Consider the following 11,890-nt stretch of genomic DNA (forward strand, 5'->3'; position numbering starts at 1 on the left):
CTGGATTCTAAGGCCCTTCTTTCCTTTTCGTAACTAAATCAGCCCACAAACTCGTTACTGTACTTGGCATTGTCAGCAGGTAAGCTAAACCTATCATCATCATCATCATCATAAGACATGAAGTCATGAAGAGATGCCACTAGGACCGCATTCACAGCATTGTATCATGGCGCAGCAACAGCCTTCCTTTCCAGAGAGAGAGAGAGAGAGAGAGAGAGAGAGGGATGCATGCTGCCTGCCTGAAGCCATGCACACTTCCCCTGAACTAAAGCAAGGACACGTCACACTTTGATAAACTACTAATCCGGCGGCAAACAACTCATGGCCAGTCTGTTTACTGCATAATCACAGTCCCAGCCAGCTAAACTAAGCAGGGCGCCCCGTGAAGCTTTGGGGTCACCCGCGCTGTCTGCCGCTGAGCAAGGCTTGGCCCAGCACCAGCAGCAGCCTCAACTCGCCTGCCTGCCTGCCTCAGCTCATCATCATGGAAGGAGGGAGGGGTCTCGCTTTGCCAAGGCATGCATGGAGCATGGTCACATGAGCTGAGGCGAGGCCGCGAGAGCGCCACTGCCACTGGGGGGGACCAGCCACAGCCCACAGGCCACAGGCAGTGTGGCCATGCACTGATGCACTGCTAGGGTCCACCGTCCACGCGCGCAGCTGTCAGGCCCGTTTGATCGCGTCAAAGTTTATCGCCACATCTACTAAATACTAAATATAAATTATTTACGAAATTTAAAATACAACTAGAAAATAATTTGAGAGACGAATCTTTTGAGCTTAATTATTTTATAATTGAATATTAATTGTTAAATAAAACAAAAATATTATATTATATATTAAACTTTAACAACTCAATCAAACACTCTTTTATATCTTGACACTGCTCTCTGCCCATCTCAAATCTCGCAGTTGCAGGATACCGTACAGTATCTCAAATATCTTGTCTTGACACTGCAGCAGCAACAAAAGCGCTACTATACACTACTGGCTAGGAGGCTGTCTATGTGTTTTAAATTATAAGTTATTTTATCTTTTTTGGTATATTTATTTTCCTAATATAATATCATATTTAGATACATAGTAAAATCAAAGCACTAAAAAAATTAAAGCGACTTATAATTTAAGTTTGGAGCAGCATTTTAGAGAAAAAACGCGAGCACTACGTACTACATCATAGATCAGTAGGCCCTAATGACATCACAACTGACATTAGAAAATAGCACAATCAATTCTATCGGTTTTGGGTAAAATGGATATTGGAACTTAATACCTAAATTTTTTTAACTAAACAAGGCTTAAGTATAATTAGTCTTCTATACTTAAGCCTCGTTTACTTCAAAAAAATTCAAGATTCTCCGTCACATCGAACTTTGTACACATATATGAAGTATTAAATACAGATGAAAACAAAAACTAATTATACAATTTATGTGTAATTTGTGAGATAAATCTTTTGAGTCTAATTAATCCATAATTAGATAATAATTATCAAATACAGACGAAAGTGCTTCGTTATCTAAAAACCAAAAAAATTGCTAACTAAACAAAGCCTTACTATCTGAAAAATCAATCAGGTAATCCGAGGGTCCAGTCCAGGTAATTCGGGTTCAGGTTTCAAGCATCGGGTTATATGCCCACGTCTCCAACAAAAGTTGTTGCACATTGTTACTGTCATTTCCCAGAATTCTTCAACGTGGTGAAAGAAAAAAGGGCAACTACTATCATGGTCCCCATTACATGCTGGACAATGGGCCAATTTCACCCCTGAACACTGTGCGCCTAACGTGGACGCACTTAAGGGGGCACATGAGCATTGAGCAGGGAGCTAATGGCGCCATTTCCCTCCAGCTGTGTGCGGTGTGCCCGCGCTGCTCCAGTCCTGCTCCTGTAGCAAGAGACCAGCCCAATGCCGCTGTGTGCGTACGTGCCTGCTTGCCTGCCTGATCCCAAATCTCGGCAGGGACAGAAGCATCCGATCGATCTCTGCCGCGAGTGGCTGAGGGCACTGTGCTGTTGCTGACTCGGCTCGGCAGGCACCAACCCCCAATCAGATACGAGTCTCTTCCTCCCGGTCCGGTCCTGGCGCAGCCACTCACCTGCCGGCGTTGTTTGCCCGCTCGACCAGCTCGTCCGGCGACGGCGACGGCAGCGACGACGACCGGCCGGTGACTTATTGACCCGATCAATGGCACCGGCCGGTTTGGTTCGACGTGGGGTGGGGGGAGGGGAATTTGTCCGCGCCGGACCGCCGAACAACCGGCGACTTCAACGCTGGTTGAGCGCGTGATTTGGTGCAGCTTAATTGCTAGTAACAACGACAGGCATGTTGTTTAGTTGTGAATACATTTCTCTACTAGCTGTATTTCGCCTCACGGGTGAGGACAGCAAAAGATGGGTTAAATTTTTCATTGTCATAGCCTCGTAGGTGCGTGTCCACGATGGCAATGTAGCCGAGAAATATGGCCAGGATTATTGGAGTCAACTTCATTACTTCATTGTATAACAGGGGTTTTCTTTAAGTCATAATAGAATTTTACTAAAGGTTTTCTAAATTTGTTGGGATCAGCAACCAAACAGCCCTAGATTAGTCCCAGTGTATCCATGAGAGTTTGGGATATTCATTGCCTTATCCGCCTTGTTCTTTTGGCTGTATTGGCTGATTTGTTGTGAGAGAAAAAAACCGCTGAATAACTGACAATGAAAAATGCACTTGTGTGGAAACAACCCTCATTCAACAGCTGATCACCTCGTGCAAGTAGAAAGGGGAAAGATGGAAAGCTAGACTATCGAGGAAAATTAAGCCAATAGCACGCCATTGCATGCCTAGTTGTTTGGCAATGGATGCAGTGGCTTGTATAACCATCTCAAATGATGTAAGCTTTTGTAAACATCTTGTGGGCTGCACAAAAGGCCATCATCATATGTTATTCTGCTTTTTTTAGATACATGAATTTTACTAGTGTGCAGATATAATATAATATATATATATATATACTTAGATATATAACAAAACTTATGTATCTAAAAGGATGAAATGACTTATAATTTCTAACGAAGGGAGCAGTTAATACCTTTTAGCTATAGTCATTTGCATCAATAGATTCAGATACACGGTTGTTCATGAACCTGTAACTTAAGGGCGCGATTGGTTCGGCCACAGGCTCAGCCGGGCTCGCTCGCACCCGCCGGCCAGGCTCACAGGCACCATGCTGAGCACATGCAAGTCGAGTGCGTCTGGTTGATTGCTTCGTCGTAGCCAGGTTCATGAGTGATTTTTTTTTTTTGATAAGGATTCATGCGTGAAGTTGTTTGGTTCTAGATTATATCGTATCGCCACAGCCGCTCTCTCGCTCCGTGCCATTTGCGCGCACGCTTTGCACCGCGCCCGGCCAGGCCTAGGAGAAACCAGAATCGAAATTCGTTTCCGCACACAGCCAGGCTCGCTCGGCTGTTTTGCATGCCGTCGTCCAGGCCAGGCTGCTTTCTTCAGCCATCCAAACATGCGGTTGGGGCTCCTTTCCCACCAATCACGCCCTTTATGGTTCACGAATAACCCACCTTGCATGCCTAGTTTATTGTTATGGGTAAAGTCGTATGTGAAATGTCCAGGAAATAACATTTGATGGATACGTCGATGAGGAGATCTTTCTTTCTTTTATTTATTTATTTACGCTACATGCACAAGTGGAGTGGAGGAGTGACAGGTCGGTCATGGAGAATCAAAAAGAGGGCTAGTGGATAAGAGTATATATGCTTTACCAGCATTTGCTGTCACAACATTTTCATCAATTCATCACAAAGAAAGAGAGAGAGAGGGGACTGAGTGAGTAAACAACAAGATGGCCATTGATTCCATCCGGATACTGAAAACATCTGATGCACCCACCAGCAGCAGGCACCCGGCGACGGGGACGTGCTCTTTGTTTCTGAACCGGTTGCCGAACCAACTGGACGGACCAAATAAATTCTGCTCGGTCTTGGGCCCTCTTTGGTTCCACCAACTAAATTTTAGCTAGCTAAACTTTAGTCACTTTAGTAGCTAAAGTTCCAAACACATTGACTAAAAAGAGCTAAAATAGTTTAGTTCCATTAGTCACCCAAGAGTAGCTAAAATAATTTTAGCTAGCTAAATTTTAGTTGGTGGAACCAAACGGGGCCTTGGTATCCCCTGCTTTTTGGCATGCATGCATGTCTGGGTCTGGCCTATCCATACAGCTCGCAGCGTGAAAGTGAATGCCATGTTAAACCATTAGGATCGTCTAGCAGTAGCAGCAAATTTAGTGAGTACTTTTATACATCTCCAGATGAATTGGATCTAGAGGGAGAGAATTGTGAATGCACATACCGTCGTTGGAGGGTGTGGTAGAGGATCCAAAGCCGGTGATGTCGCCGGTGTAGGAGATTGATGCAGTGGAGTGGTGAACAAGAAGCTATGGAGTCCGGCGCAGTCCAGTGGCGACAGTGTACGGACGAAGGGCAGCTTTCCGTCGTTGGCTACGCCCCTGTCTTAGATCGGGTTAGGAGTTTGTGTCGGTGGGGAGTGGTAGCTCACGGTGAACCGCGTGATTGGAGCCGCCGACTCCCACCTCTTTATGTAGCACAGTGCGACGGGAGTTCACCAACTATGTAGGGTTGGGCGCCCTCGACTAGGGCGTGGATCAAGGGCCCAATAGGGCATTGGGTATGTTGGTGGAGGGATCAATCCAACATGCCACTATTGAGCGATGGTTTACTTAAACATACGGTCAACCATACGGAGTATATATGTATCAAACTTAGTATCCTACAACGGTGCGCTTAGAAGAGCTCTGGGTCTAACTAAAACTATTCTAATTCTAACTTTTTTTTTGTGGTGCAGTTTTTTTTGATTTTGATCAGCTCTTTTACAAAAACATTTAATAAATCATCTTTCATGGTAGATAGAAAAAGGATGATCATATATAATACCCAAGTTCATTTTCTTTTCTCCTTTCTCCCATCATATATTTTTTTCTTCTCTCTTATCCCGCACAATCTTCTCCGCCCACACGCGAGGCACCCGCGCTTTCCTCGTCTTTGCCTATGTCGTCCTCTTCGCACAATTATGTGGCACTGACGCCGCCCCTCCTTCTGCATCATAGCTCCTTCATCGCCGTTCCCGTCTTTGATGCGCGAGGAGGGAAAAAATGGAAGCATATTGGCCTATGGCCATCGACGCCCAATCGAGCATCCCAAACAAAATTTTTTTCAGCTCATTTTAGTTTCCACATGCCTCTTCCCTTAGTGGCGAAAGCTAGGAACTAAATTTATAGCCTCTAATTATGTAGTGATTTGCTAGATCATTAAGGGTGTTAAATGGTGAAATAACAAAGTTTAGGGGCATTGGTCCTATCCGGCACTTGTCTTTTATCATCGGCCTCGCTCAACCCGATTCAGAAGCTTCGTCTGCGGAGCTGTTTATTGTATCCCTATGCTTGAAGCTGTTTCAAAAACCCTACCAAATATACCAAGCGTTGTAGAATGAACTTGGCAGTGGCAGTTTTGTCTAGTGCGTGCATCATAGAGCATCATCCAGTCTCTCAAGAGTGGGTGCGAATCACTCATCATTAAATGGCATCAAACCTTGCTTAGCAGCTGTAAGGCCTTGTTTAGTTCCCAAAATTTTTCAAGATTCCCCATCACATCGAATCTTGCGGCACATGCATGAAGCATTAAATATAGACGAAAACAAAAACTAATTACACAGTTTACCTGTAAATCACGAAACGAATCTTTTGATCCTAGTTAGTCTATGATTGGATAATATTTGCCACAAACAAACGAAAGTGCTACGGTGGCAAAATCCAAAACTTTTCCCAAAAAGGCCTAAGCAAGTGAAACCCACTCGATGCCGATCATTTGCATCAGCGTCACGGAATTCATGGCACGGAACGGGACGGGACGAGGGGAACAACACAGGACAGGAAAAGAGAGCGCGCGCGCGGGTGGCGCGCCAGGGAGAGACGACGCCGAGGAGACCCATTCCATTCCACACTAGCCTGCCTGCCTGCCTGCCTGCCTGTGGGTGTGGCGGTGGGCCTCCTCCTCCTCTCCTCTCGTCTCGTCTTCGTCCCGACCGGGCGTCCGAGCCAGCGCGCGCGCGAGAGACACAGACAGAGGAGAGAGAGAGAGAGAAGGGGGGAAAAATAACTGCGGCTCGAGACCCCAGAATAGGAGGACCACTTCCCTCCCCCTCCGGCAACCACGCGCCTCCCTCCCACCGCTCGTCCGCCCTTCGCCCGCACTGCACCACGCCGGCGCCGGCGCCGGAGCTGCGCGCGGCCGCGACCCGGAGGAGCGTCCGCCTCCCGCCGCGCCAGATCTGGCTCCGCCCACGGCCCCCATGCCCCTCCTTCCCCAGATCCGCCTGACCTAGCCACGTCCGCCCGTCCGCTCCCCGCCCTCGCTCCCCCACGCCATGGACGACGTGTCCAAGTACTCGCACAGCCCGGCGCACCTTGCCGTCCTGCGGCGCGACCACGCGGCGCTGCGGCGGCTGGTCGCGGCGCTCCCGCGCCTTCCGCGCGCCGGGGAGGTGGCCACCGAGGAGGAGTCCATCGCGGGGGAGGCCGTGGCGGACGCCGTCTCCGCCGTCATCGACCGCCGCGACGTGCCGCGGAGGGAGACCCCGCTCCACCTCGCCGTGCGCCTCCGCGACCCCGTCGCCGCCGACATCCTCATGTCCGCGGGCGCCGACTGGTCGCTGCAGAACGCCGACGGCTGGTCCGCGCTCCAGGAGGCCGTCTGCACACGCGAGGAGGCCATCGCCACCATCATCGCGCGCCACTACCAGCCGCTCGCATGGGCCAAGTGGTGCCGCCGCCTCCCGCGCATCCTCGCCTCCATCTCCCGCATCCGTGACTTCTACATGGAGATCTCCTTCCACTTCGAGTCCTCCGTTATCCCCTTCATCGGCCGCATCGCGCCCTCCGACACCTACCGCATTTGGAAGCGCGGTGCCGCGCTCCGGGCCGACATGACGCTCGCGGGCTTCGACGGCTTCCGCATCCAGCGCTCGGACCAGACGTTCCTCTTCCTAGGAGACGGCGCCAGGCCCGAGGATGCCGGGGGCAAGGAGTTGCACCCGGGCTCGCTCATAGTGCTGGCGCACAAGGATAAGGAGATTACGGATGCGCTGGAGGGGGCGGGCGTGCAGCCCACAGAGTCAGAGGTGGCACATGAGGTGGCCTTGATGTCCAAGACCAACATGTACCGCCCAGGGATCGACGTCACGCAGGCGGAGCTTGTCCCACACTTGAATTGGCGCCGCCAAGAGAGGACAGAGTCTGTCGGGCACTGGAAAGCCAAGGTGTATGACATGCAGAATGTCCTCGTCACCGTGAAGTCTAGGCGCGTGCCTGGGGCGATGACGGATGAGGAGCTGTTTGCCATGGATGGGGAGGAGAAGAACGGGAGGGGTGCAGAGCTTGATGCTGAGTTAGACGAGGTGTTGACAGCTGAAGAGAGGAAGCAACTTGATTCTGCACTTAGGATGGGGAACAATGAAGAGGAAGCTGAGGAGAGGGGTGACCAAGGTGAAGCTGGTGCTGATCATATGGATGCGAATGGCGTGGCCAAAGATAAGAAGGGATGGTTCGGTTGGGGCGGCAAGAAAGGTGCCAAGGGCGATGACAAGCCACCGAAGGTGGGGAGTAAGGATGAAACAAGTGACCCAGGGAAGCAAAAGGAGAAGGGCAGCGGGAAGAAGAAGAAGGGTGGTTCATCTGCTGAGTCTCTAAAACATGAAAGCGAGTACAAGAAGGGTTTAAGACCAGTGTTGTGGCTGACACCGGATTTCCCTCTGAAGACAGATGAACTCATCCCTCTGCTTGATGTCCTAGCAAACAAAGTGAAGGCTGTCAGGAGGCTTAGGGAACTCTTGACGACCAAACTTCCTACAGGCACATTTCCAGTCAAGGTACACTATCTGGCACCTTGATTACATTACCCGTGCTTCCAGCAGATTACATTTTGCCATTTATTCCAATCAAATTGCATACCAATTATTTCTCAATCATCTTGACGTACAACTATTTTTCTTTGCTACTCTAGCTATTCTGTCAAATCTGAATCAAGTTTCTTACGACATCTAACAATTATTTGCTTCCTGTAAGGGTAGCAAGTTAGTATAGTACCACATGCTTGTTGCTTGAGATGCCATTGTTGGTTGAATCCTATGTATGTGCTCTTATCCTTATTGACTTTGGTTAATATCTTGTCCATCGTGTTGTTTGGATCTCTACTGCGAACACTTTCCCAATTCCTGCATTGATGTTTGGTTAGTCACGTTTCCTTATTCTTGGGACTATTTTTTTAATAAGAAACATTGTGTTTGTTTGAACTTTAAGAAAGCACACTTCATTTTATAGAACTGGTGCATCTTATGTAGTTCTTCCTGGTAATCAATTATTGGCACTAACAAGGACACAATCATAAGATGTGGTGCCCACCTGTTCATTAACATGGATACAGTCATAAGAAAGTATAATGTCACTTTACCATATGTTCTTTGGTTGCATAGGATCCATAAATAGTTAAGAAGCAAAACTTTGCTTTTAAGCTACTAATACTGTTGGCCATGATCCCTTCTGGAATAAGTGGAAATTGACACTTTGTATGTGTTAAAATGGATATGATAAAAGGCAAATTTGGAAAGTACCATCGCAGAGTTCAACCAACTTGGAAAAAAGCCATCAGTGTCTCTTTGACACATGGCTTCACTGCCCACATGCCATACCCACATCTAATGGTTTTTCCAATGTGGGCATCTTTACAGCTTATCCACTTTAATTGTATGCCATTTCTGATGTATATGGTACAGCATTGAGTCATAGAATCTAGTGTGAACTATCTTGCCCTTTTTATCTGGTTGTCTCATCATTGCTATTTTTGTTAATCAACTTTAAGTAGCAGGTGGTTGCTCCCACCATCCATGTCAATAATCTTGCAGATCTCAGAAGCTGCCAACAAGATATGTGTTTCCTGTTGGGGTTTTCATTTTTCAAAACTTTCTTGAGCCACCCTATCGGCTATCACTCACCCACTTTGTCTCTTTCTCCATTCAACTCTTCATTAGTTGGTCCTACTTCGAACCACCAGAAAACTAATGCCCCACTGCTTCTACTGACCATTGCACTCTGAAGTTAGTTGATGATGTGTCCTACAACATTTCCTACCCACTCTTTCCTGAAAAATGTTTATTAGTTCAGGGCAACTATGAGTGATGATAGTCTATTTTGATGAAATTGTGAATTTTATCGCAACTCTTGCTGTTTCTTTTGCATTTTGATGTGTAGCCAAGTTTTATTTCCAATTTGCCAATGAATGTGTTTTTTTATATATATTCGGGATGTACTGATATTTTAATTGAGACATGCGGTGATGCGGCAGGATGGATTGTATGATTTTATGATTGATTGAAGTGAACATGGATTAGTGGGAAAAGAACCATAGGTGTTGGGTGTTTCTTTAGGTTTAAATGGAAGTGTGGCTTGCCTTGTAGGAGCACCCATTTCTGCCGCATATGTTTCTTTCAGAATCTCACTTTTCACAGGCAATATGCGTGGTGCTCTCATGGAAAGCTGTTCTTGCACATACTTAGCAAGTGTATGTGTGTGCGTGTGTGGGTGCGTGCATCCATGCGTGTTTGCTTGCCTGAAGGCACTCTGAGTGTTTTCTGCTAATCATCTCAAGAGAAAATTGCCATGGATGATAAAAGCACTTGACATTAATATCTATTTTTGCATAGTGACCTCTGACTTTCTGTAGCATCTTATTTCAGATTGCCATCCCAATTGTTCCAACGATACGAGTCATCGTGACATTCACAAAGTTTGAAGAACTACAGCCTCTAGACGAGTTTGCCACCCCACCTTCAAGCCCAACACAATTTCAGGACGCGAAAGCCAAAGAATCAGAAGGATCAGGCTCATGGTATTCATGGGTAAAGGGTGGCCGAGGTACGCAGTCCAGTGACAGTGGTGATAGCCGGAATTGGAAAGATGAGATTGATCCGTTCCACATACCATCGGACTACACCTGGGTTGATGCCACTGAGAAGAAGCGGAGGATGAAGGCAAAGAAAGCCAAGAGCAGGCGGGGCACAGCCCGAAAACAGTCCTCAAAGAACACTTCGGAAGGAGGCCACCATCCCATGATGGATGGCTTCGAGGAGTAAACCACGTTTTTTCACCAGCATAGTAAGTTGTCTTTGCATTCTTAAGATGTTAGTTGTTGATGGCAGCTGCACGCCCGAGGCAGATTGATGTTGTGCCTGGAGCACCCCCGTGGCGTGGCAATGGATCGGAGTTGAATCTCCTTGAGAACGTACAGATGGCTTATACCCCACTAATCTGTAATTCAGTCAGCGCTATTTTTGTCCCCCTCCGTTTTTCATCTTGCTGGATGTATGTTTGACAGATGATGATACGGCCCTGTTGTTGTTGAAAAAATATGTTCGAGGGGACTGTAGTGTTCCTCTCCTGTTGTATGGAAGATTACCAATATGCAGCGATTTTCTCGCAAAGAGGAAGCTCAATGCACATGCTTGTTTGTCCACAATCCTTTTGCTGCTGTTTGTTGCTTCCATTCCTTCTGTCTGTCTTCGGTCCGAGACTCTGCTGTTCTGCAGATGTAGAGCAGCAGTGTATTTTGATATTTTCCCATGCTTTGTTTAGAGCCTCAGTTGGTCAACTGACAAAGGTATATGGTGCTCGATCAACCATTGATTGGTTGGTATCTTGATGATGATGGGCACGAAACAGTTCGCCCTCGGATTCTTGACTGCAACATGTCTATTGTTCTGCTGATGGTTTTTGCGGCTGGTATCTATTTTTATAGTTTTGTGCAACAATAAGACCTTAAAGACAACACTCTCTGCAAATGGGTCTCGATGAGAGAGGATACCCAAATTTGGGTTATGACTCTTCTGATACTCAAATTTGGGTTATGCCTCTCCTGATACCTAAAATGGGGGGTCTTCTGTATGGGGTCTTCTGTATGGGTACTCTGTTGGAGGTTATAAGTATCTGTTGGAGGCTATAAGTATTGTGTTGGAGACCTATTTTAGGTTTGGGTTCCCAAATGAGTGTGCTGTTAGGTTTGGGTTCCCAAAGTGTGCTGTATGGGTACTCTGTTGGAGGTTATAAGACTTCTGTTGGAGGCTATAGTTATTGTGTTGGAGACCTATTTTAGGTTTGGGTTTCCAAATGAGTGTGCTGTTAGGTTTGGGTTCCCAAATAAGTGTGTGCTGTTGGAGACAGCCAGTCAGCTGATGCTGTTTGTTGTGAGAGGAGAAAACACTGTATTATTTTGTTTTCGCAATTAAAGGATGACGTGCCCCTATCCCATGCAGACAATTATCGATAAGAAGCGCTTAGACTATCTCCAACAATCGTCACCCAAAATACAAGACTCATTTGTTCTTTGGGTAGCGCTACAGGTAAAAGGTTCCATACCTATTTTTAGTCTTCTCCAACAACAAGACCTAAAAGACAACACTCACTGCAAATGGGTTTCGAGGAGAGAGGATACCCAAATTTGGGTTATGCCTCTCCTGATACCCAAAATGGGTTTTCTGTATGGGTACTCTGTTGGAGGCTATAGGTATTGAGTTGGAAACCTATTTTGGGTTTGGGTTCCCAAATGCATGTCCTATTGGAGACCCCCAAACCCAAAATAGGTTTCCAAAACAATACCCTATAGGCTCCAACAGAGTACCCATACAGAAAACCCATTTTGGGTATCAGGAGAGGCATATTTGGGTATCCTCTCTTCTCGAAACCCATTTGCAGAGAGTGTTGTCTTTTAGGTCTTGTTGTTGGAGAAGACTAAAAATAGGTATGGAACCTTTTATCTGTAGCGCTACCAA

The 11,890-nt window shown here is 46.9% G+C and overlaps 1 protein-coding gene across 1 annotated transcript; it reads left to right on the plus strand.

Moving 5' to 3' along the window:
* Window positions 6,014-10,581, plus strand: LOC8084687 (ankyrin repeat domain-containing protein 13C). Its single transcript, XM_002452967.2, has 2 exons — window positions 6,014-7,939; window positions 9,803-10,581. Exons 1-2 carry the CDS (start codon window positions 6,440-6,442, stop codon window positions 10,196-10,198), a joined length of 1,896 nt encoding a protein of 631 aa, XP_002453012.1. The 5' UTR covers window positions 6,014-6,439; the 3' UTR covers window positions 10,199-10,581.

The sequence above is a fragment of the Sorghum bicolor genome, chromosome 4, assembly GCF_000003195.3.
Source record: "Sorghum bicolor cultivar BTx623 chromosome 4, Sorghum_bicolor_NCBIv3, whole genome shotgun sequence".
NCBI lineage: Eukaryota > Viridiplantae > Streptophyta > Magnoliopsida > Poales > Poaceae > Sorghum > Sorghum bicolor.

Coding starts and splice junctions, on each gene's coding strand:
- LOC8084687 (XM_002452967.2), top strand. CDS start 6,440: ATGGACGACGTGTCCAAGTACTCGCACAGCCCGGCGCACCTTGCCGTC. Junction 7,940..9,802: donor CAGGCACATTTCCAGTCAAG/GTACACTATCTG, acceptor ATCTTATTTCAG/ATTGCCATCCCAATTGTTCC.